This window comes from Cricetulus griseus (assembly GCF_003668045.3).
Source record: "Cricetulus griseus strain 17A/GY chromosome 1 unlocalized genomic scaffold, alternate assembly CriGri-PICRH-1.0 chr1_0, whole genome shotgun sequence".
NCBI classification, from domain to species: Eukaryota; Metazoa; Chordata; class Mammalia; order Rodentia; family Cricetidae; genus Cricetulus; species Cricetulus griseus.
The window spans coordinates 71291244-71316844 of NW_023276806.1; the positions used below are offsets into that span (position 1 = coordinate 71291244).

General features: G+C 41.2%; 2 protein-coding genes across 3 annotated transcripts; one reads left to right on the forward strand and one right to left on the reverse strand.

Annotated features, from left to right (window-relative positions):
• The first annotated feature begins 239 nt into the window (after positions 1-239).
• Fgb (fibrinogen beta chain) lies at positions 240-8195 on the forward strand. Of its 2 annotated transcripts, none has more exons than XM_027392947.2 (8): positions 240-317; positions 3341-3532; positions 4179-4362; positions 5249-5476; positions 5992-6105; positions 6455-6580; positions 6847-7132; positions 7936-8195. In XM_027392947.2, exons 1-8 carry the CDS (start codon positions 240-242, stop codon positions 8165-8167), a joined length of 1440 nt encoding a protein of 479 aa, XP_027248748.1. In that variant the 3' UTR covers positions 8168-8195. The 2 variants fall into 2 exon arrangements, with proteins under 2 accessions (XP_027248748.1, XP_035307186.1); XM_035451295.1 differs by having other exon boundaries at positions 3341-3391; positions 4215-4362.
• A 9621-nt stretch (positions 8196-17816) lies between these two features.
• Fga (fibrinogen alpha chain) lies at positions 17817-24854 on the reverse strand. Its single transcript, XM_027392945.2, has 6 exons — positions 24801-24854; positions 22627-22749; positions 22014-22197; positions 20954-21099; positions 19311-20439; positions 17817-18526 (listed from the first exon to the last, which is right to left on the reverse strand). Exons 1-6 carry the CDS (start codon positions 24852-24854, stop codon positions 17817-17819), a joined length of 2346 nt encoding a protein of 781 aa, XP_027248746.1.
• Between the last annotated feature and the right edge of the window lie 747 nt (positions 24855-25601).

Here is a 25601-nt window from a genome sequence, read left to right on the forward strand (position 1 = left end):
CCTTGTGTCCACATTAGGCGTCTGACGGGTAAACAAGGCTGCTGGGAAGATGTTGCTCAAATGATAAATCAGTTCAGCCAACAAGTAACCCAAAAGGTCAAATATTAACTAACAGGAGGTAACCATTTCTAAAGTCATGCCTGGGAGAGGACCCATTATATATAAGATCGACAGTCTTCCAGCTAAGTCTGCAGGCAAAGAAAGACTGACTGTTTGGGATTTCTAAAAATTCCAAAACCATGAGGCATCTATGGCTGCTGCTGCTGTGTGTTTTCTCAGTTCAAACTCAAGCTGCTGATGATGACTACGATGATTCGGTGATTTTTTTTAACAGATATTATTATATTGCTACTAGTATTATTAATATAAAATAATGGCATCATAATTTTGGTAAATAGTTATTTAAATTAAGGTAGACTTGGTTGTGCTTACACACTGTGTCATTAATTCCAGGGACCTCTCTGACTTTCAACATATTTCATAGGAAAAACAAGTAATGTATTAATGGTTTAATCACCTTTATTTTTCCAGGGTGAAAGTGGCTTAATTAATGTGAAATGTGTTTTTCTGTCTTGTTTTAATTATATGTATTTACTTAGTCCTTGCAATACATTATTACAGTTATAATGATAATATTTTAAATTTATAGGTCTATGATGGTGAAAGATTAGTCTTTTGAAAGAAAAAATGGTAGATTGTTTGCTTCTTGCTGGATAAGATAATATATAACTCCCAAAATTATTGAATATGGGTAAGAATTATAGTTTTAAAATCAGGAAATCAAGTTTTGGGTTTTTTCAGATTAAAAACTATGATAGAGGTAATTTTTGTTGTCATTATTAATATATAGCATAACTTTCTTACTGATAGAAGTGTTTTTCCCCTTGTTATCTTTCTTTTTCTCTTCTTCTTTTGTTTCTTCTTCCTTCTTCTTCTTCTTCTTCTTCTTCTTCTTCTTCTTCTTCTTCTTCTTCTTCTTCTTTTCTTCTTTTCTTTTCTTTCTTTTTTTTTTTTTTTTTGAGACATGGCCTCAAACTTGTGGCAGTCCTGCTGCCTCAGCTTGTGTGTTTGAGACAGGCTCTCACTTGTAGTTCTGACTGTCCTGAAACTCTCTATGTAAAATCAGGCTGGCCTCACGAACTCATAGTGATCTGCCTGCCTCTGACTCTCTAGGGCTGGGATAAAACGTGTCATATACCTGGCTAGACTCAGCATTTTGTTTTGTTTTGTGTTTTTATTTTTGTTTTTTGAGACAGGGTTTTTCTGTGTAGCTTTGGAGCCTATCCTGGCACTCGCTCTGGAGACCAGGCTGGCCTCAAACTCACAGAGTTCCACCTGCCTCTACCTCCGGAGTGCTGGGATTAAAGGAGTGTGCCACCACCTCCCGGCTTGACTCAGCTTCTTAATTGCATTAAAGCCTTGATCCACCATACCCAGTCCAAGAATTAATTTTACCAACTTAGTATTACCTTGATGTCATAAAAATACACATAGAAGTGTATTTAAGAAAATAGTTTAAATTGTATTACTAAATGTATTATGATGAAATTTACTTTGTAGTATATTATTTATAATAGAAATTGGAATACACATTAATACTGCAGTGAGATCGGTTCACTGTGGATCATTTGGATTAAGGGGCATGTAAGCATTCAGATTGTTTGATCATACAAATAAAAAATTGTCTGGGTTAGGTAAGAAAAACATAAAGGATGTGTTTGGGTACATTTTCAAAAGTGCTTTCAGATTATTATTAATTAATCCTTTTTTAAGCTCCAAAGTGGATTTCCTGGTTTTAGTTATTTCTGTAAGTGCTCTTTCCTAACCCGTGTCCCTATTGGTTCTTTCAGTATTTGTCGTTTATTTTCTCTAGTGAAGCCAGACAATCAATGTCACCTGTGTACAACATTCTAAAACAAGAAAACAAGTCAGTAGTTTTTTTTTTTTCCCATAATGGTATTTGCAGTGAACAAAAACACATTTCATTAAATTTGTGTTAGAGCAGACAAGCTCTGATTAGAACCCTGTCTTTAATATGAAATATGTATATCATCCTCAGTGTTCACCCATTAAAAATATATAGCAGTATATATACATACAGAAAGGGAGGAGGAAAGGAGGAAGGGAGAGGTACATACACACAGAGACAGAGATTTAATCAGTAATTAAGCCAGTGAATCTGAAGTCAAACTAGCAGGGTTTCAATCCTTGCACCACCCCACTAAATGTAAAATAATATAATGATTTAATGAATAAATGACAGTAAATTTTCAGACGAAGTTCGTGTGATGACTTAGATGTGTATGACTGCAAGAGAGCTCAGCTATTGCTCCAGGTTTTGTGGTTTCTTCATCTGCAAATACAGCCGTCAGAGTAAAACTGCTGCTGATGAAAAATGATAAACAAGTTCAATCCAAGCCAAAACCTTTGTATCTGATTGCATGTCTCCCACTTAAGTGTCTTCTTAAAGAGTTTTAAGTAGCAAATAATATTTAATGCAGTCTATAAACTCTAGAAATTAAGTATGGGAACAACATCATGCTTGATAAATTATGTGGGGAGTTTCAAAAGAACAGCTTAACATAATTTTGTTGAAAACTGAGACTAGAAGAGGAATTAGCAGTGGAGAAGTCACACTGAAAATAACAATGTGAATTAAAATGAGCCAAATATAGTTCCTAGGGTGTCACGGGTAAACAGATTTCATCTTCATAATAATCTTATAAGGCAGATACAAGCTGTGGTTGATCCTTATTTTATGAATGAGAAAACTAAGTCTTGAGTAAAGTAACTTGTTCAAAGTGCAGGTCAAGACTTGAACCCAAGCAGTACCTTATCCCACACTATCTTAATTCTCTGTAATGTGTTAGAGTTGTTATTGTCTTAGTAGTAAGTTTTCTTTAAATAGATCATCTTGTCTCAAATATGTTCGTATTAGACTCAGCCTGATCATCAGTTTGTAAAAGTTGAAAGTTGGGGAAATGATTCATAACAATTGTAGGAATTTACTAACCCAAGTGGGTTGAGAATATTCATTCCTGTTGATCATCTAGATTCCTGACAGTTCTGTGTGTTTCAAAGTTTAGATTTCACAATCTGGGGTAGCTTTGTGTTAGCCCCCACTCAATCACCCCCTTATAAAACTGCCTTAGCTTTTTGCAGTAGTTTTGTGTGTTGTTGGTCCTCCACTTGAGGAGACACAAATCATTTGATCCAGCCAGTGGAGAGGCCTGTAGCAAATCATCAGGCTTATACTACCTCAGTTACAGAACCAGAGGGTGGGATAGTTAACTTCTCACAGCGTCTCTAACATTCGTGTGTTCCTGTCCGGTTCCTGTAGGACGGCGTCCTTGTCCGTGGTCATCGACCGATTGACAGGAGAAAGGAAGCGGCTCCTAGCCTGAGACCTGCCCCCCCTCCTATCAGTGGAGGTGGATATCGAGCCCGTCCAGCCAAAGTTGCTGCCAGTCAGAAGAAAATGGAAATAAAAGCCCCTGATGCAGGAGGCTGTCTTCATGCCGACCAAAACCTGGTAGGGCCATTAGTGTTTTTTGCAGGGTGCGTCTCCTGTACAGAGAAAGCTTAATATTTCACGAATTAACATCTCTATCATTGCTATTTTGTTTATTTAAGAGTGAAAATTCAAAATATGAACTTGATTGAGTCCTTTTTTAAAAAACTCACCCTTCCTTGCCGGGCGTTGGTGGCGCACGCCTTTAATCCCAGCACTCGGGAGGCAGAAGCAGGTGGATCTCTGTGAGTTCGAGGCCAGCCTGGTCTCCAGAGTGACTGCCAGGATAGGCTCCAAAGCTACACAGAGAAACCCTGTCTGGAAAAAAAAAAAACAAAAAACCCTCACCCTTCCTTCATTGGACTCTTGGATCTGGACATAAGATAACAAACTAGGGTATTTGGACATTGCCTTTTCTCTTGTACTTAGTCTACTTTCTTCATTAGGCTGGGTAAAAGTTTCATAGCCTGATTACATTTTTTTCTAGTGGTAAGGACTATTTCTATCCTTTATAAGAGTATTCTGACAATTCTTAGGTTTCTGGTCTTCCATAAGGAAAATGAAATACCAAGTTTTTTAATTGACTTGTGAGATCACCAAAGTTTCACTAATGTACATTTTAAACAAATATTCATACTCTAATGCCAGCTATTTCCTTCATTTACAGGGAGTGTTGTGTCCTACAGGGTGTCAGTTGCAACAGACTTTGATAAACCAGGAAAAGCCAATCAAGGCCAGTGTTGCTGAGTTAAATGGCAACATACAGTCGGTTTCTGAGACCTCTTCCACCACCTTCCAGTATCTGACTCTCCTAAAAGACATGTGGAAAAAGAAGCAGGCACAAGCTAAAGGTAGCCATCCTGGGGGCTTCTACCTGACTCATTTATAATATTGAAACCATTAACTATGGATATACACTTGTGTACAGTTAAACTTCCGAAGTCAACCAGAACTTGTACTCATTTCTTTCTGTCCTTCCTTACCCTGGGTCCTCCCTCAGGCACTTTCATCTGCAGTTTTCCAGACAAGCATTCCTCAAGTATTAATCTTGGTGCTGCTTTTCACTGCAATGACTTTCTATGAGAAATGTCACTATGGTTTCTAGGTTTCTATTAGACTTTGTCTTGTGACTCAGAAGGTAATATGCATGGAATAAAAACTTAGTGTTTGTAAGTTTGACACTTGAGATGTTGAATATGAAAATGGTCAGTGTGATATAACTGACCTGCAAGTAGTGACATCTGGCATATGAACGTTGAGGGCTAAGGACCTGGTGGATAGGAGCAAGTTGGGGCATAGCATGGCATAGGCTTTTCAGAGAAGCTCACCCAAGTATAGACATTTAGGAATCAAAGAATCCTGAAGTGTTCTTGCAAATCCCAAGGCTCTGTAGATGGGTTGTGCAAGTGCCAAGTGCCTCTGCTCTATAATATTAGCTGATGAGATGGAGCTTTCAAATACTGCTGACCAAAAAAAGGCACAACTTGTTGTATTTGTTACCAAATATGATCTTTAGTTTGTATCCAGGGCAAATCACTGGAATGGCAGTAGGGCTGTATGCCAATTTATATATGCCATGAAACAAGCAATGTCTCTTAATTCAACAGTCTTGATTGCTTGATAATGCCTCAAAGTCTATTCATTTATTCTCAGAAAACCAAAATCATATTTATATAGTTGGATATACTCTTGTAGTAAAAAAATTCTGACCATTCCTACATCATTTTGGTTTTCCAGATAATGAAAATGTCATAAATGAATATTCCTCCATTCTGGAAGACCAGAGATTATATATTGATGAGACCGTGAATGATAATATCCCCCTTAATCTTCGTGTGCTCCGCTCCATCCTGGAGAACCTGAGAAGCAAAATACAAAAACTAGAATCTGACATCTCAGCTCAGATGGAATACTGCCGTACCCCATGCACTGTCAGCTGCAATATCCCCGTGGTGTCTGGCAAAGGTAACCAGTCAGTAAATAAATGCCACAGAGTTCCAGAAGATCTAACATTCTCTGAACACAAGGACTAGAGAGTAAACAGAGTAGCTTTCACCCAACCGAATATAATGATAATCTAGAATATTTTGGTTGTATCCTTTGCTTGTGGTATTCAGCCTTGACTGACAGCTCTTCCCAGTTCTGCTGAGTAGCATCCACTGTAATGGGGGTGGAGGTTCCAGGGGTCTCTACTGTGTGTATGCATGTGATATACACAGATGACAGGTCCATGGAAAGATGGAGGTGTTTCCTAATCCTGTGTGATCTATTTGTAGGGATGGAAGGGAGCTTTATAATTCACTTGACAGAATTCTTCAAAATTTAGTTTGATTTTCATGAGAAGAAGGTCCAACCATAGAACATTATTCTCAAGTGTTTGTGATAAAGTGGCCCTTGGTACCCAGTACAGTTTTATTCAAGAGTAAGTAGCTGGAGGCTGTTACTGTTCCTGAACCTAATGCAGCATTGCATTCTTGCAGAATGTGAGGAGATCATTAGGAAAGGAGGGGAGACATCTGAAATGTATCTCATTCAGCCTGACACCTCCATCAAGCCATACAGAGTCTACTGTGACATGGAAACAGAAAATGGAGGTAAGCACTCCTCAGTGACTGACCTGATATTCTGTAACTATCCTGGATGCTGGGGAACAAGGCTCTGCTACAACACACTGGCAAGGAGCCACTTGATTTGAAATCCAATCTGGTATTTGAAACACTTTAAAAGATCCTTGATGCATGCATTAAGGTGACATGCAGTGCTTGACATTTCTAAATAGTTTATGAGTTCTCTCCTCATGCATATTTCCTTATTATAGCTACTCGGAGAATCAAACATAAGCAAGTATAAAATAAAACAAATGGGCAATGTGTTCAGACTTTCCTTTCAGAGTGATGTTATTACTGGTTACCTTAGACTGATTTTGTTTTTTGTCAACTAAAGGATGGACAGTCATACAGAACCGTCAGGATGGCAGTGTTGACTTTGGCAGGCAGTGGGACCCATACAAACAAGGATTTGGTAATATTGCAACCAATGATGATGGGAAGAAGTACTGTGGCTTGCCAGGTAAAGACTTAGAGTGCAAAATAAAATCCTTTTAGTTTAGTGAGTTTTTCTCCCATTAAAAATATCCAGGATAGGGGTCTGTTTTTAGATTTTTAGTATGCTAATAAGAATTTAACTATGCATACACATGCATACACACATGCATACACACACATAATAAATAAATATAAAAAATTAAATGTGGGAGCTAAAGATATGGCAGAAGAGTAGTGCTTGGTTGGTGGAGGTTTCATTTTTTGCTGATATTTTACATTCGTTTTCTCCAGGTGAATATTGGCTTGGGAATGATAAGATTAGCCAGCTTACCAGGATAGGACCCACAGAACTTCTGATTGAAATGGAGGACTGGAAAGGAGACAAAGTGAAGGCACATTATGGAGGGTTCACAGTGCAGAACGAGGCTAACAAGTATCAAGTCTCAGTGGACAAGTACAAAGGGACTGCTGGCAATGCCCTCATGGACGGAGCCTCTCAGCTGATGGGGGAAAACAGAACCATGACCATCCACAATGGCATGTTCTTCAGCACATACGACAGGGACAACGATGGCTGGTAAGCACTGCAGTCTCTGCTCCTATCTTAAAAGTCCCCAATAGCTGGGCGTTGGTGGCACACGCCTTTAATCCCAGCACCCGGGGTGGGGGTGGGGGGCAGAGGCAGGCGGATCTCTGTGAGTTCGAGGCCAGCCTGGTCTCCAGAGCAAGTGCCAGGATAGGCTTCAAAGCTACACAGAAAAATCCTGTCTTGAAATGACAACAACAACAAAAAAGTCCCCAATAATACCATTACTCAGCATCATGAATGTACTGAACATTATAAACAACTGTCTGTACTTGGTCACTTAAAGTGTGTATCAGGCAGCCCCTGTCCTGAACTCCCTACATATCAGTTGAAAACATCCAAACTCTAAGGCAGGCATCGTCTGTATCATCTTTCAGATCAAATTTAGAGATATAAATTTACCCCAAGCCAGACAGCCACTCAAAGATAGAACAGCAACTAGATTACAACTCTGAGTTTTGTGCATGTATATACACATCCGTGTTCTTATTCACTAATGCATCCACAGAAACTATCATTTCATATCTCAGGGTCTCTCATACTACAGTATCAGGTAAGTCATTTCAGAATAGAACAATTCCATCCCTTCATGATTAGACTAGACAGGCCCAGCTGTTTCCCTTTCTTCCTAGGGGACAGAGAAGACCTTTACTGTGCTTGAGCTTTACATACAGAACTCAAGGGAAAGAGAACCATATATAGCTGAGCACAGTACTTTCATGTGGGTTCGCTCCAAAGAACTGAATTGACAGTGGTCCTTGTGTGTATCATAACTCAGACTCATCTCCTTTCAGGTTAGCTTTAGATCCCAAAAAGCAGTGCTCAAGAGAAGATGGTGGTGGATGGTGGTATAACAGATGCCATGCAGCCAATCCCAATGGCAGATACTACTGGGGTGGTCTTTACAGCTGGGACATGTCCAAGCACGGCACAGATGATGGTGTGGTGTGGATGAACTGGAAGGGATCATGGTACTCAATGAGGAAGATGTCTATGAAGATCAGGCCCTTCTTCCCACAGCAATAGACCTCCAAATGTAGACTTTTATTCTTCTATGTGTGACTTTTTTTTTTTACATCATGTTATTGGAATTTTCTTTGATATATTATATCCACTAAAACTCAAAACAATGGTTGTGTCTTTTTGGGAAAGGTATAGGATAAAGACATTGAAAACAGCACATGGATTTCTGTGTTCTTTTTATTTTAAAGTTTTGTATTTATTATTTCTAATTATGTGAATGCATGTGGATATATGTGCACCATAAGTACACGGGCCTGTAGGAGCCAGAGGGGTCAGATTCATCCAGATCTGGGGTTACAGTGGCTGTGAGCCTCCTGATGTAGGATCTGGAGTCAGGTCTTCACTGTGGAGCATCTCTCCAGCCCTCATTTCTAGTCTTCATTTACCTTTCCTGCAGAGAACTAGAGAAAAGGATGGTAATAAATAGAGTCAATTGACTCCAGCTGACTAAGAAGCTTTTCAGACTAAACACCTGCTGGAGAAAAGCATTATAGATACTAAAGCCAATGTTTTATAAGTCTGGTTTCAAAATCCTATTTATTCTTAAGGTATCTTGCAAAAAGAAAAAAGAAAACAAACAAACAAAAAACCAAAAAACTTTCCAACAGGTTATTTCCTAAACCAGTCCCTGTTGTCATAAATTAATGTTTTCTTATTTTGTGGTCCATGCTATCAGGATTTGAATTTGTAGGGCAGGAAAGTATTTACCCAATCTCAGATGTCTACTGAGCTGGCGTTGAACATTTGAAGAGTCAAATGGCATATTGTTCCATGGAAAAATGACTGTTGTGCCTCTCAAGAGGACCTTGGGCCAGAGTCTAAGCAAGCAATTAGATGAAGTCCTTATCATGTCTCATAAGGAAATGGTGGATGAGGAGACCCAGGTTGCCCATCATCCTCAGACTGTTCTTTTTGTAGGTTCTGGAGCCTTATTGCCACAGATTCTACCCATCACAGTCTATGCCACACCTGCCACTCAGTGTCTGACTGCTTTGTACCCAAATCCTCCACTCTTGGAGGCAAGACTGATCATTAATATCTCCCATTACTGTCTCCTGCCCCTTTCATTATGTACCTACATTTCCCACACGTATACAAAACAAAACAAAAAGCCTGCCTACATGTGTTCGTACATAGTTACACTAAAACCAAATCTGTATACTGCATGCATGCATGCACACACATGCCCCTCACACACATGGTGTTATCGCAGCCATAACCTCCTAAACTTTACTAGTGTCTTTGTGTTTTGTTTCCTTGTCTACCAACAATTGACATCTTTAAGTGCATAATACTGCATTTCTGTCTACAGGGGAGCTCTAGAACCTTCCTCGTTAGCGTAACTTCATATATCAAAATTTACCCCTTTCTTGTTGTTAGTGAGAATATAAAGGGAACGAAACATGGCTTCCTAAAGTAAATGAAAATGTAATTAATTTGGTGATCTAACAATCCCACTCCTGAAAAAAAAGAAATGTTCAAACACCGGAAGTTAGAGTCTTGAGGAACTACCTGCACTCCTGTGTCCATCTTGCTGGCCAGACAGTAGTGTGTTTCCCCCAACACAATCTGAAAAATTGCTCTTGATTTTGAAATCCCCCAGTCAACTGTTCACTCTCAGAACTTTCTGAAAGCCTTTGGAAATTGCTCACCTTTTAGCAGTGAATACCTGCCATTGGGCTGTTGGCGTTATTTCCGCAAGAAGCTTTTCTTCAACATTTGATTCCAGCATGGACCAATTGTAATTTTGTAAACACTGAATGAATAAACCCCAAGATTGCCAATGCCTTAGACATCTTTTTTTTTTTTTTAATAATATACAGGCTGTTTTTCTAACAAAGGCACACAAACACACACACACCTGGAGGTAGAGTTTTGAAAGTACAAAAGTTCAGTGAGTTAAAGGAGGTGGAAACGCATGATGCTCAGACCTTTGCTCTGCTCTATCCCCTGAACAAATACAGAGGGCAGAATTAGTTCCTGGAGCCTAAAGTAAAGCCACAGTCGAACCACAGAAGCAGAGACCTGATCTGATGGTCCCTTTTCAGTGGTCAAAGAGCAGAAGTAGGTGCCTCCTGCATAATCTGTCACGTGCAAATCTATCTAGAAAGTCACATTGAGATCAGAGCCTGGGCCACCAGGCCCAGCTCAATCTGTAGGCTTCTTTAAAAAAAAAAGAGATTTACAAGAACTAACCTTTATTTACTATAAAGATCCTCTGCTTTTTGATAAACACACTGAAGAGTTTCTGAGCACTGGCTGGATTTTGGAATTACCGACATGTTTGTTTCTTAGAGGCCTTTTCATTCTGACCTAGTGCTATTGTGACCACGGAGCACTGCTGAGCCCATGGTCATCCTTGAAGTTGTCATGACTTCATAGGGGACCAACTGCCTATTTTTAAGAGGAGACTTGCTCTTAACATGCCTCCAAAGGCCAAAATCAGGTAAAACTTTCTTTATCTGTTAAGCTCATGCAACTCTGTCAATTGGACTTTAAATTCCTTTGAAGTATATCCATTGGTTATCTATACATCTAAAATTACCATAACCCTTGTCTCTTCTCTTCTCTGGCAAATGTGCTCAAAGAGTAGCGTGTTACAGTTTGTTGTTCAGATTATATTTATTTCTTGCCTTAACATTTTGTTTTGAAATGCTCAGACATAAGAGCAATTTCAGGACCAGTTTAATGAATACCCCTCGTCCTTCACCCATACCTAGTGATTGTTTGCTACGTGTGCTGGATCTCTCCAAAGGAGATGCCTAACACAATTTTGCAACCACTTGTGTAGGCATGCAACCTTAGGGTCAGAAACCTCGTGGTTGAGTCAAAGGTGAGCTTAGCAAATATTTGTACTCTGTTGCAATCACCATCACCCACCTTCAGCAATGAGCTCGTGGACAGCTAGATCTCCGCTCAGCCATTATACAGGAAATCTGGCAATGCTTTTAGATTTACTTGCCTTTGCCACATGAAGTGAAAGACACAGTGCCCAGTTTTCGTGTAGGAATTAAATCAACTCTCTTTCCCAGGTGCAAATTCCTCATCGCAACACTTCCTTCTGTGATACTTAAGGCCCTCCCCGTTCTTGCCTTCAGTTAATTATGGATATTTCTCTATGCTTGAGATTTATAAAACACTCAGTTAAAAACAAGCTGGGTGTGGTACCCCATGCCTTTAATCCCAGCAACTCTGCAGGATGACACAGATGAATCTGTGAGTTCTCGGCCAACCTGGCCTACATAGTTTTGGGACAGCTAGAGCTGTCCCAAATGGGGTTACCTGGATTTGGTGGGAGTGTGGCTTTTGTTTCTATTATTATTAAATATTAAATTATTAAAGAGACTCTGTTTCAAAAACAAAACAAAACAAACAAACAAACAAACAAAACCAAATAAACAAAATCCCCAACCGAATAAATCAATTTTATCTCAGAAACCATTTTTTGTGTAAAGTCTGTCACCGACAGAGAGCTTTTATTATTACCATGGCTACTAACTAAACATCATAATCCCAAACTGTTTCAGTGAATGCTAAGTGTCCTAGTGTCTTTCTGTTGTTATGTTAGAACAATAAAACACACGGACAAAAAGCAGCTTCTGGGGTCTCCTGGTTACTGTTTTTTTTTTTTTTTTTTTTGTTTTTTGAGACAGGGTTTCTCTGTGTAGCTTTGGAAACTATCCTGGCACTCGCTCTGGAGACCAGGCTGGCCTCGAACTCACAGAGATCCGCCTGCCTCTGCCTCCCGGGTGCTAGGATTAAAGGCCCGTGCACCACCAACGACCGGCGTTTATAGTCCATCTCAACAGGGAGGCCAAGGTGGCAGGAATTAAAAACAGACATATCACAATCACAGACAAGAGCAGAGGAAAGTGAATGCATGCATGTTTCTAGTAGTTAGCTCACTCTCTTCTTTTTAAGGCAGCCCAGAACCCAAATGTTTCTAGTAGTTAGCTCACTCTCTTCTTTTTAAGGCAGCCCAGAACCCAAATCTAGGGAATGGTAACACCCACAAAGGGCTCTGTCTTTCCGTATCAATTAATATAATAAAGACAACCCCTGTAGACATGCCTACAGGTCAACCTAATCTAGATAGTGGGAGGTGTTCAGGAAATGGGGTTACCTGGATTTGGTGGGAGTGTAGCTTTTGTTTCTATTATTATTATTATTATTATTATTATTATTATTATTATTATATCATCACCTGTCTAATCACTTCAGAAAGACAATGATCTGTTTATCCTGCTATATATTCTTTAAAGTAACTTAGAACAAATGAGGCAATCAAAACTTGACTTTGAGCTGGGCGGTGGTGGCACATGCCTTTAATCTCATCACTTGGGAGGCAGAGGCAGGCAGATCTCTGTGAGTTTAAGGCCAGCCTGGTCTACAAAGCAAGTGCCAGGATAGGCTCCAAAGCTACACAGAGAAGCCCTGTCTCAAAAACAAAACAAAACAAACAAAAAAAACCAACAGCAACAACAACAAAAAAACAAAACTTGATTTTGTATTTTGTTTTCTCTCTCTCTGTCTCTCTCTGTCTCTCTGTCTCTGTCTCTCTCTCTCTTTGTGTGTGTGTGTGTGTGTGTGTGTGTGTGTGTGTGTGTGTGTGTGTGTGTGCATTTGGATACCTAGTTGTCTGTCTCCAGGTTTGGGAATAAGAAGGTAGAAGTAGATTTATTTTCAAGTTGACAGGTAGTTTCTAATCAAATGAAGTTCAGTAAATATGAAACTCAAAGGGTTGAGACTTTTCTTTATGGAAATGGTATTTGAAATGTTTTTGCTATAAATATGCATTAAAATCTCAAATTATATGTCAATTTCTCTTGTCTTTCATAGAAACACAATGTGGACTGGGTCTCCCTGGCTTCCCACTGCATCCCACCCTAGGAACATTATTTTCCTAGCTGTGTTCTTCACTTACCACAGAGTGGAAAAGATGTTAAATGCTACTTCTGTTGCTTTGGCTTCTTAGCTGGTCTGCAGCACTGGGACTGCCCATGTATCTGAAAGCAAGAGACTAAGACTCTAAGGAACTAAAGAAAGCGTGCACAGCAGGGTAGCCCTGTACTGTTGATGGCAGTCTTTTCATAAGCCTTAGGAAAGCTTCTGGGGGAGGATCCCTGGATTTCATCCTCCACGTCGGATACTGTGAGCTGAAGGAAGCAAAATTTAAGAACCCAACAATGTTAATAGATTGAAATTTAATGACATTTAGCTTTTGTGCTTTCCCTGTCTTTTTGTTTTGTTTTTGAGACAGGATTTCTCTGTAGCTTTGGAGCTTGTCCTAGAACTCACTATGTAGACCAGGCTGGCCCTGAAGTCACAGGGATCAGCCTGCCTCTGCCTCCCAAGTGCTGGGATTAAAGGTGTGCGTCACCAATGCCGGCCCTTTCCCTGTATTTTAATCTAGATTTATTTTCTCAATACTCTACTATAGTTTTTTATTTTCTTTTGAATGACAACTTATTTTTTTCTCAGACAAGGATTATTTAAGGAATAGTTTTTTTTTTCTGGGTTTTAAGACTTTTGTACTCTCTGTCTCTCTCTGTCTCTCTCTGTCTCTCTGTCTCTCTCTCTCTCCTCTCTCTCTCTGCTTTCTCTCTCTCTCTCTCTCTCTCTCTCTCTCACTCTCTGTGTGTGTGTGTGTGTGTCCTTGTGAATGTGCACATGTGCAAGTGTGCATGTGTATGTATGGGAGAGAGAGGAGAGAGAGGAGAGAAAATGAGGGCATGAGCATGCCATGGCCTGTATGTAGAGGTCTGAGAACACTCTCTCCATGCCCCTTGTTAAGTCAGGGTCCCTCTGATTTCTGCCATGCTGCATATTCTAGGCTAGCCAGACAAGGGGGATTTGAATGAGTTTCCTGTCTCTACCTGCCCCCTCATAGTAGAAGTGCTGGGATTATAGACATGGGTTCCTGGGAATCAAACTCAGGTCCTCAAGTTTATGTGGCAAGCACTTTACAGTCTTACTTGCTCAGATTTCTAATGCAATTTCTAGGATATTCTTTTTAAAGATATTATGTGTATTTAGTGTGTGTCTGCCTCAGCCCGCGGGGCTCCGGTAATTCGTGAGTCCCAGGTAGATCAAGCCTGAAAATAATGGGGGGAAAAGAGAAGTGAGACCAAGCATGGTTTTTCTTTTGTCAAGGTCTGACTTTATTGAAACCAAGAGGCTTTTTAAAGAAAAAGGGGGAAGCAGAGAAAAAGGAGGTGGGGGGAGGGATGAATGTTAATTGCTCTCAGGCCAGGGCAGGTATCTGGAATCTCCTGTGTTTACTTCAAGCACTAACCTAAGGAAGTGGGGGAAGGAATAGGTAGGTGTTAATTGCTTCTCAGGCCAGGTCCCAGAACCTGATGGGTGGGATACTAGACTGGCTGGCGGCTAGCTGGGCATGGGGGTCGCCAGGCTTATGTAAATAAGGACCAAGGCTGGCTTCTGACATGTGTCTGTGTGCATGTATGAAAGTCAAGGACAACCTGAGTGAATCAGTTCTCCCCTTCCATGTTTGTTCCAAGATTGGATTCAGGTCAGCAGATTGATTCAGTAGCAAGTACCTTTACCTACTGAGCCATCTCATAAGCCTGATGAAGGAACATTAAAATCACATTAACATTGATTTTTACAATAAAAAAATCTCAGCTGCAGACAGTCATTTTACTGTTTCACTATGTGTTAAAGAACCAATAAGGAGTTTTAGTATATGATTAAAAATACAGGATGCTTGCATGATTGAATTTTTACTTGTCAGTTTGGGGATGGAGTATCAAGCCATATTCCATTTGCGTTAGTTGGCTTCTTAACTACCTGAAGGGACCAGCTTCCCTTTTGGCAGCCATAATGGCCGAACACGTGCTTCTATGACCTTGTCCTAGACACTAGAAAGTCAGATGCCTGCCTCGTGACAAGGAAACAATCAGAAGTTAATCACTAGAAAGTCAGATGCCTGCCTCGTGACAAGGAACCAATCAGAAGTTAGCTGGTGGCGCTATGCTTTACGACCCTGGGTGTGCTTTACGGACAAGCGCACAGCAATGATGCACAGAGCATAGCAACCACCCTGGGAGGGCTAAACACTCCCCTTATGCTGCCCTATAAGATCTCTTGGGAGGCCCTAGGAGCCGTCTTTTTCTAGCCATCCGCCATGGCGGGTGGGTGAAAGACCCGAGCTAACATGGGGTTAGCTCGTTAAATTACAATAAAGCCTCGTGCAGTTTGCAGCAAGCTCTCGAATCTGCCTGGTGATTGGGGTGACCGCGAACGTGGCCTGGGACCCCGGGTACTTGAGTTTTCTGGGGGTCTAACACTACCCAGAACAACAATAACAAAAGCTGTGTCCTTAAGAAAGGCCTTTCAGTTCCCCAGGCATTTCTCCTTTAGCTTCTAAAATTTTTTATTTTTTAACACTGGTTTTTTCTCTGTTTTTGTAAAGGGGGGGGGGGGGGGGGGCTTTATTAGCTTCATGTGTGTTTAATATCAGCCTGCACTGCAATCTTTGGTGGTGATATCTGCATATATGTTAGAGTGATTGTGTGTTCTTGCAGCTCATGAATGTTTTAGTCAGCTTTGTGTTTGAAGTCAAATGCTTTGACTTAAACATACATTCTCTGTTCTCAAAATGCTCAGAGGGAAGTTATGTGTGTCTGTATCAAGTGAGAAAAGCTCTGGGACACTTTTGCTGCTTGAGCCTTTCGTTTATTACAGACCCTCCCCCCACTGATATGGAATTTGGTGTGTAGACCAGGCTGGCTTTGAACCTGCATTAATTCTCCTGAGTGCTGAAATTATAGGCATCCACTCACTCTCATCTCACCGTCCAATCATACATACAAACACATAGTTATGGTGACTCAGACTGACACAGGACCCTACTCAGGCTTGGTATGTTAGGTTGCATCATGGCTTTTGGCCTGTAGTGACCTGCCAGTGGCACCTTGTTTGCACAAATTTCATGTGTGTCCTGTGTGCATATGGATAAGTGGCAGTGGTATTCAAAATTTCAGTTTTAATGTTCAAGAAGGGAGAGGCATCACCTTTGAAGATACCTATGCCTGCTTCCTGAATCCTCTACGTGGACTCTGCAAGGCTACCCCTGCCCTGCAGCACCGCTAGATTACCTACATAGCATAGACTAGCTCTGCTGTTATCCCCACAGCAAAGGTTAGCTCCACGAGGTTACCCCCATGGCATAGGTTACCTCTGCTAGTAACCACTATAACATAGACTTTAGCACTATGCTGACTTGAATTACATTGAAATCCGTCAGTTTTTTTTTTTCCCCTTCTTCTTCCAGATGAGAATGGGTGGCTTTGTCTTTCTGTGCTTGACTTGCTGAACCTTGTAGTCCTTCTTGCTTAGATTGGAATCAGGTAAGGGGCCTTGAGGATAACCTCTAACCTCTGTGGTTAGTGATATCTTGCTTCCTCAAACACTATGTTGTTTCACGAGTCCATTCCCTATCAGTTCCTCAGGGAAAGATTAATGAAGTTTCCCCTCCTCAAGAAGTGATGAATGGTAATTCTTGCACTCTAAAACCAGTAGCTGAGTTTTTAGAAGGTAATTCAACAGTGACCCCCCCCCAATACCCAGTTCAATCTTCAAATTCAGTACTTACTCTTGGTCAGCTTAAAATATCATTTTCTTACTGTTAACAAACCAAGAGTGGAATCTGGAGTTATCATCATATCAGAAAAATGTTGGTAGTTGCAAATATAATAAACGAAATTGAACTGATTTTTTAAAACGGTTCTTTTATAAGTAGGGAGAGGGCTTTAGGGTTTTGCCTGGGGAAGGACTGGTGATTTTCTTCCAACCAACTCCAGTTTAGAAGCCGTGAGAGTGCTAGGAAAGCAAGAATAGCATTTAACACGAAGAATAATCTGAGAGGCAGGCAGCCACTGTTGCTGTGGAGGTGGGGGGGGGGGACGGTGGTGGGGAGGGCAGCTTAAGTGCTCTTTCTTTGCCAGCTTCACTAGTCACCACAGTGGGAAAACAAAACACAAGCAACAACAAAAACTGATGGATGTGGGCATTGGCTCAGTCAGTAAAGACCTGAGCAAATGCAAATCCCCAACAATCACACAAAAAGCTAGGAACAGCAGCACACCCTGGTAACCCCATCAGTCAGGTCTGTGGTGCTCACAGACCAGCCAGTCTAGAGAAACTGGCAAACTCCTGGGTCAGTGAGAGACCCAGTTTCAAAACACAATGTGGATGGAGAGCTGAGACCTGCAAGCATAGGAGACTATTGAGTCAGAGCTCAAAGGTCAGCTTAAAGCCCACAAAATCTAATGTGTGAACTATCGTCTCCACTTGTGATGGGCCTCTGACTGGGGAGCCTACATCAGCACCCTTCATCATGGTCAAGAAGAGCCCCAGTCTGGCTCCCTCTTCCTGGTGTAATGACTATTCCCTGGCATCTCCTTGCTTTGAAACGCATAGAGGTATTTAAAGGTGAAAAAAATGTATAATTTTATTATCCAAAGCACTAATACATCTCAGTTACACTTAGCTACAGTACAAAGAAAAATAAAATAGCACCTGGGAATTTGTAAGAAGTTGACAAGATTCTTGACTCCATCTTCCTTATTTTCTTTCTTCTTTGTTAATCAAATAAAGAAAACAGAGTCCCAACTCCCCACTTCTTCAGCTACTGTTCCACCAGTGGTCTGATTTTCATCCGAACAGCCTTGAGGGAATAATCTGCTCCCCTGAAGGGAATCCAGACCACCCCATTCTCTATCTCATAGGGGCTGTTGTTCCTGGGGTCATAGGTGCCCCCAGGGTAGTAAATGCCATTGAGATTGGCAGCCTGGCAGCTGTTGTACCACCAGCCTCCCCCATAGACCTCCGCACAGTTCTCTTCCCATTGGTCCGCATCCCTGTCAAAGGTACTGAACTGCATGTTGCTGTGTGAGGTGTATTCTGCTCCCTCCTCCTCAGAACCTTCCATCAGAGCATTTCCAGCTGTGCCCTGGTAGGAGGAGACCTGAAGAGCATAGCCCTCAGCCTCAGAGCCTACCTGGAAGTGGTACTCTGCATAAGCCTGTTTTCCAGCCCAGTCCTCTAATTCCACCCTGAGGACAGAGGCCCTCAGAGTGAGTAAGTGTAGGTAGTCATTGCCTAGCCAGAATTCCCCTTCGCCCTTGTCATTCAGGCTGCCAAAACCTCTCTTGTAGTCTTGCCAGGTCCGGTTAAAATTCAGTGATCCATCCATTCTCTGCTGGATCAAAAGCCATCCTCCCAAACTGGTCTCTTGATCGCAATAAACAGAAAAAATCTTACTGGATCCAGGTAGCTTGATACTGAAAATGCCACTTTGGGCACCTGAAGGATGTGTTTGGAGGACATCATCACAGTCTAAAAAAAAAATTAAGCTGGTTGGACGAAATTACTCTCATTTTACTTTACAAAGAAAGGCATTGCCCCAGATTAAAGATAGATACTGCCTGCCTGCCTGCTTGTTTGCACTCCCTCCCTTCCTCTCTCCCTCCATCCCTCCCTCCCTCCCTTCCTTTCTCCCTCTCTCCCTCCTTCCTCTCTCCCTCTCTCCCTCCTTCCTTCCTTCCCTCCCTCCTCCCATGGGAAAAACGTTGCACATACATTGAGATGCAATTTTAAGCATGTAAAGATACTTATGTGTTCAAAGTGCAAAGTTTCTTCTAAGGATTTGAAGTATTGCTTGCACATACTAATAGCAAATGGTCATCAAAGGTAGCTAAGTGTCTATCAATCAATACTCAGAGAACAAATTTTTAACCTGATTTAAAATGTCAACTGAGACATAAGATGAAATTTATGGTTAGTGAGTTGAATGTCACAACAGCACACATTTGAATGAATTCGGTTAAACAGACTCAGAATTGAGTTTCAGAAGAATTTGTTCATTTATTTAAAATATGTTTATTGAGAAATGACTGCACTGTTAGGCATTTGGGTATTACAGAGATAGACACACCACAAAGTCCCTGCCCCCATGGAAGGTACAGTCTAGCATGAAAAACTGATCAAAAAAACCAAGTATGATTTCAACAAGGTACTGTAGAAGGTTAGGAAAGAGGTGCAGCGTGTCTGATGAGCACGTTGCAGAAATGGTTAACTTAATCTAGGGTGTCAGAACTTCCCGAAAGTTAAGTGTGGATACCTCTTGATGGACGCGATTTGGCACGGGCCCTCTTGGTGGTCTTAGTCTCTCCTTCATGGTGGGCTTCACTTCCTGCCTCGTCTGCCATTTTGTAGCTCTTGGTGACTTGTTTTCTTACAGTGGAGGTTTTACTACTGGAAGAATAATCAGGTACATGGGTCCTCGGGTCTTCTAAGTCTGTGAAGATGCCAGAATCAGAGCCTACCGCATGGGTCTTACTGCCAAGTTCTTTGAAGTTAGAGGAGAGTGAATCGAAGTGACTGTCAAAAAAGGCAGCTTGGTCGGGGAACCTTTGGGCAAACTCATCAAATCTGCCACCAAAACCGTGGGTCATGCCTAAGTCAACGGAACCACCACAATCAGAGCCATCATCCGAGGTGACCACTTCCTTGACCACTTCTCGGCGACCATCAGGACCTGTCACAGTCTTGGTAATGGTTTTAGAGCATGAACGACGTGTGGTGCTTGTGCTGGTGGAGGTGACTTTCTCGTTTCCAATCATGAGCTCTTTATCTCCTTTAGAGGTGGTCACTTTACCAGTGTGGTACTCTTTCTTTATTGCTGGGCTGCTACTTCCTGTGAACTCTGAAAACTCACCCCAGTCAGGGTTGCTAGGCATGGCGCTCCCAGAGCCTGAGCTACTTGGCCTATAACTTGAAGGTCTAGAGCTTCCCTCAAACTCCCTGTCCTCGGCGTTCAGATTTCCATCACTTTCAGGTCTGGAGCTCCCAGGACGCCAATACCCAGATCCACCAGGTCCAGAGTTGGTTGGGTTTTCGGCCTCTGCCCCTGGTCTATGTGTTGGAGAATCACCTCGAGGATGACCGCGTGAATCCCCACCCTTCACGTGCCCCTCCAGCTCCATTCTCATCTGCCGCATTTCTGTTAATGCCTTCCACTCTGGAGGGGCCTCCTGAAGTTGGCTCTTGAAACTTCCGGGAATCAAGTCAGGAACTGGAGACATTTTTATTGCTGGCAAGTACTGCCTGTCTTTTGAAGGAAGCAAGTCTTTAGCAATGACCTGTTCAAGCTGCTTTTGCTGACCTTCATAGTCCCTTAGATCTATCTCACGGGCTACACCCCTGCTGCAGGACCCTTTGCAAGAGCGGATCTTGATATCAATGTCCACCTAAAGAGAGGAAGAAAGAGAAATGAATTATGCCTATTGAGATAGCTGAGTATCTGGTAATTGGTTTACATTTTGGAAATGGGTTTCACTTCTTTGACTACTAGAAAAATCAGTCCTACACTTTGTCTTTCACTTATCATGGTATCCTCACTGGCAGCTGTGTAGGGCCAGGGAGGTTATGCAGTGGGAGTTATTTGGATCCATTTTAGAATTTGAATGGGGAAAAAGAAAGACACAAATCTCTGTGAATGGAAGCTCTCAGTAAAGAGCCTCCAAGATGTGGAAGCCAAGGTGTCAGCATGTGGTGGGCAGACTGGAGAGAGTGTTCTTCTGAAATATACTGTTTTCCCTTCAAGAATTTCCTTCACATCTCTGTACTTCTGTCTTCTCCTCTGTGGCGGGAGACACTTTTATTTTGGGTGATAATGAACTTAGTTGACACTCAGAAGACTAGTGTCTTCCTTTTCTTTCTTAGTCAAAGACAAAGTGGTTGGTGCCAGGGTCTCATGCCTACCTCCAGGCGCTTCATGTCTATCAGCTGAGTCCTGACATTGTTCTGCAGAACTTGAATTTGTTGTGCTTTTTCTACAACTTTTCGCTTCAGGACCTCAATTCTGCGTCTCAGCTCTTCTGACACTTGGCCATATGTGTTATCAAAGTCTGAAACAGAAAATTCAGTGTATTCAACTGGCTGCAGACTGATTTGCTTAACCTCCTCCCCACCAAAGGAAATTGCTTATAAATATTTCCACACTTTACTTCTTTATAGTCTGTTCTCTGGATGTGCAATCTGCAAGTTTCAGGCTTAATTGGGTTGTTCCATACAAAAGCCATCCGTGGGTATTAGTCAAACTGTCCCACTCGTGACTAGAAATCCGGAAGAAAATACTTTGGAGTTTTAAAACTGAGGTTCTGTAAGTAGTGAGTTTGATTTGATTGAAACTTCATTCAAGGGACTTGAATCTATTATTAGATATTTCTGTTGAGATTTTCATTCCACCTGGAACTTTGAAATCATTTCTAAACATTTTGGGCATTACCAGGATCAGTCACCTGCCAGCTAGTGCTGCACCGTTGATATTACATTTTTCTGTGTTTCATAAAGACAGAAGGAGGCAAACAAGGCCACAAGAACTGGGACTCCCATGGACTTGCTCTCCGTGCTTAGAGTGACCACAGTACTTCCTAGCCCTGGTAAGTCCCAGGGGAAGACTGAGCATGGTCCTGTGTTTCAAATCTTAGTATATAATTGGCTCAGCAGAATCTGGAGCAGATGTTTACCTTGTGACTTTGAGAAGTCCCTTGACCTCTGAGACTCCTTTCCTCGTCTGTAGGCCACAAGCAGAGTATCTACTTGAATGGTCTACCTCTCCTTACTTTCAATATATGGGAAGTTAAAAATCTAAGCTAACTTCTCTGATTGTGGAAATGATGTACACCACCTTCAATTTAAGTGGCTTCCATGCTGAGTACTTTGGAATGGAAATCACAGTAGCTGAAGGAAAATGTTATCATTGGGGATTTTTGTTCTTGTTTTTGCTAGAAAGTCTGAGAACCAAATATGTACTACTCACTGTTGGCATTGGCGAAGTCTCCTCTCAAATACTCCATAATATTCCTGGTCAGCGAATTAGAATCCTTGTTGTTCTTTTGAAAATCAAATAGTGAGTTTTTAAGCTTGTTTATTCTGTTGATAAAATCTCGATTGACTTCATCAATCAGCCCTTGCATCCTGCAGCCAGAAGGGCATTTGTGGTTCTGAAAATGAAGGACAGGGGATTATATGAAAGGTCTCTCTCTTAGCTACTAGTAAGTTTTGTTAAAACATTACCTGAAGCTTCCCCTCCCCAGCTCTTCCAAGTATCCACTAACTTAAAAGTAGCTCGAAGGACTAGTAAAGAGGCCATAGGGAAATTCCAGAATGAAGGTCCACTTAGTCTTGCTCAAGGATCTGGGAATTTTCAAGTCCCACTATTCAGGCATCCAGTTTGTTTATCCCACTAGAGATAACTAGATAATGCTTTAGGACTAATTTTCTTTCTATTTTCTCTCTCTAATTTGGCATGTAAGGAGCTAGGTTACCCTTACATTATCTCTGATGGGGAAAGGTTTCCAGAACTCACTTAGTGAGCCTGTAGCTATTTGTCCCACAAGGAAGGAACCCTGCTCACCATACTCTCTGCTTACCCAATCTTCGTCAGAGCAGAAGGGCCAGTCTGTCTCTCTGCATTGGCTCTGCTGTTTCTCCACAACTCTTGGGCCACGCCCTGTTGCTCCTTCTTCTATAAATTCACCCCCAGTGTCTGAGGCCTTCAAGGAAACATCCAAAAAGGAGCAGAGGCAGCAATGTTAGCCATTATGATGTTGTTTATGGAAACATTAATGATGTCCACATGCCCAAGGAAGAAAAAGCAGAGGTAAAAGTCAAAGCCGTCTGCCTCCTCAGCCTGTCATCTTCTGACAATTAAATGAAAATTCTACTTATTCTACAGAGTCATTATGAGCTGTAAAGGAGACACAGGCTGTGAACTGTTTTTAAAATTGTATTGATGCTCAATAAGCACCTGCTAAATGTCAGGGGTTTAAAACAAAAAAAATGATCTGGATTAACAAAATCAGTTAAATTTCATCATTTTCTTTCCTTTCATGGCCATAGATGAAAAATTATAGTTCTTTCTCCTGTAAGTCTTCTTTCTGCATGTCTGTCCTCTTGCACTTGTTCTCCCTTTCTTTATCAGGTTTCTATGGTAACCTTTGGAGATGGTCCATGATTCAGACAAGCATTTATCAAGAACACAAGTGTAGGAAGTTAAAACTTGGCAGTGTTTTGAACTACAATCATGCAATTGTAGATTTCCATTCAAAATGAAAATAATAAACAGTTAAAGCAGTAGTCAGCAACTACCAATTATTGAACACCTTATAATTAGAAATACAGGGTTAAAAATTCTCAGCTATAAGCCAGATGAACTAAAAAACATTTTGTTCAACAAGAATTCATGGTTTAATGGATGAACATGGCTTTTAGGCTTTCATTGTTTTCAGTCTGTACTACTAACTTCCAAGAGTTTTACTGTCACTAGTTTGGGGTAGTTCATCCTATAATTAAGTCAATGCAGTCTCATTCTCATTTGTGAAAATTCAAATAACCCTAATTATCATAATTAAAGGAATGAACAATTCATTTAAAAGAACAAGTGGAATCCTTTTGTATAAGAACTATAATGGTAAATTCAATTGCATTTCAGAATAAAATAATGCAACAATAAAGCAGACAGAAATTGAATAAACCAACAAGAGTTAAGGAAAATAATAGAGCTATGAATTATCCAGAAACATCACCTTAGCTGGTGATTTTAGTTTTATTCCCACAAAAATGTTTTATTCTTACTCTCTGATTTCAAGATGTATGAATGGTGAGCCAAGAAGGCAACCAAAGTAATATGTACCCTGGGTAACTAAGTAGGGTGTTACTGAGTTTCTTGGACATAATTGACATGTTTCATAAATTATAATGCTTCCAAAGCCCTGCTGTTTTGGGTTTCTTTATTTTATATGTCTTTAAGTTTGAAATTATTTCAGTATTTAGAGATTATCCAAAAAAAAAGCACAAATCTTTCCGAAGAACACACTGCCTCACAACTAACTCCTTCTGAATTTTCTGTGTGTTTTCAAAGGTAATACATTTGCCTTTTACATTTTATGTCTTCAAAAAGATAGAAAAACTACCTTTAGGGCTGGGGATGTAGCTCAATGGGAGAATGTGTGTTAGCATCTAGAAAGTTCTGGACTCAGTCCTCAACATTACGAAAACCTACAGAACAGCTATACCAAACCTAAAACATGCTGTTTATCATAGACAAACAGCCAGAAATGACAAGTTAGAGAACAATTCCTACCAAATGATTTGTTCTGTTAGTATGATGTCTACAGACTTCAGAGGGAAAAAGGTGTGGGGACATTCACCAGGCTGGCAATCTGGCAACGTAGCTCCACTGTAGAAAGCTTTCCTGTCATGCCCAGACACTAAATAGATCCCGAGCACCATGAAAACATATAACAAACAAAAGTGCCATGTTGGAAGATGAAATCTCACAAATGAGTCAGCCTGTGTGACAGATGTCAGGTTCCCTTGATGATGTTTTCACTATGCCCTCCTATGGCCTTCCTCAACATCACAGGACCCTGTGTAGTTGTCAAGCCTATCTAGGCATTTGCCTCCATGGCCTGGCATTTATAGAGAGGGTAGAATGAAGACCTGGTATATAATAGTCTAACTAATGTAATAGACCTGGTAGACTCCAAACTCAAAGCTACTTGTAGGAGAAATACCAGACAATGACAGAAGAGAAAGTACATACCCAGACAGTGCTGGCCACACTCAGGATGAGGCAGGTGACCTTCAGGGAAAGCATCTTTTCTTAGTATGAGGATGGCTCATGAGGAGCACTGCAGCTGAAAGAAAGGAGGAATGACTCTACTCTTAGCTCCCATCCTACTTAAATCTGCAGGAGACTGGGTTAATCATCACCTTTGTCCTACTCAAAGAGCCAAAGCTCACATGGCATCCTTTGCTCTGACCATAATGTTGGTATCCCGGAAATTCTTGCTCAATTCTCTGTAGCTTGTTTGCTTCTGATAAGTTGTTGCAAATGGTAGCATTTGATTGTGCAGCCAGCAGTTGGGGGAAGATTCCACATTCCAGGAAGTGGGGGGACTTTGAGGGTACAAAGATGAATCATTTCCACACCCAAAGGAAGGTGAGGGTTTCTAGGGCATTCTGGCTGTCACTTCTGTGAAGGAGAGATTTAACCAATGACATTTGACTGTGTGTGTAGGATTCAGAGTTCATCCTACTTTCAAAACGACTTGAAAGCTTACAGTAAGCTTATGTTAAACAGATGGTTTTCCTCCATTCAAGTGTCAAAACAGCAGCCACTGGGGCCAAACACCTACCTCCACAATCCTAGCTCCATTTTCCTGGCTCTGTGCTTGTATGAAGTTTACTTTTCATCCTTGTGAATCAGTGTCCTCATTTAAAGAATGAGGGCAATGGCAACCTACTACATGTTAATAAATTAATGGGTGAATTATCTCAAGGCCTTCAGAGTAGTGGTCACCACCACTGCCTGGTAGTAAGTGGTAGCCATCAGTGAAGAACA

What these genes read in the sequence shown, in the direction of transcription:
- Fga (XM_027392945.2), bottom strand. Translation starts at nt 24,854, where the DNA reads ATGCTTTCCCTGAAGGTCACCTGCCTCATCCTGAGTGTGGCCAGCACT. An exon ending in GTGTGGCCAGCACTGTCTGG is followed by an intron (nt 22,750 to 24,800) that starts GTATGTACTTTC and finishes GTTTCCTTGAAG; the next exon opens with GCCTCAGACACTGGGGGTGA. An exon ending in CAAATCGCGTCCATCAAGAG is followed by an intron (nt 18,527 to 19,310) that starts GTATCCACACTT and finishes TTTTTTTTTTAG; the next exon opens with ACTGTGATGATGTCCTCCAA.
- Fgb (XM_027392947.2), top strand. Translation starts at nt 240, where the DNA reads ATGAGGCATCTATGGCTGCTGCTGCTGTGTGTTTTCTCAGTTCAAACT. An exon ending in ATGATGACTACGATGATTCG is followed by an intron (nt 318 to 3,340) that starts GTGATTTTTTTT and finishes CGGTTCCTGTAG; the next exon opens with GACGGCGTCCTTGTCCGTGG. An exon ending in GAAGTACTGTGGCTTGCCAG is followed by an intron (nt 6,581 to 6,846) that starts GTAAAGACTTAG and finishes CGTTTTCTCCAG; the next exon opens with GTGAATATTGGCTTGGGAAT.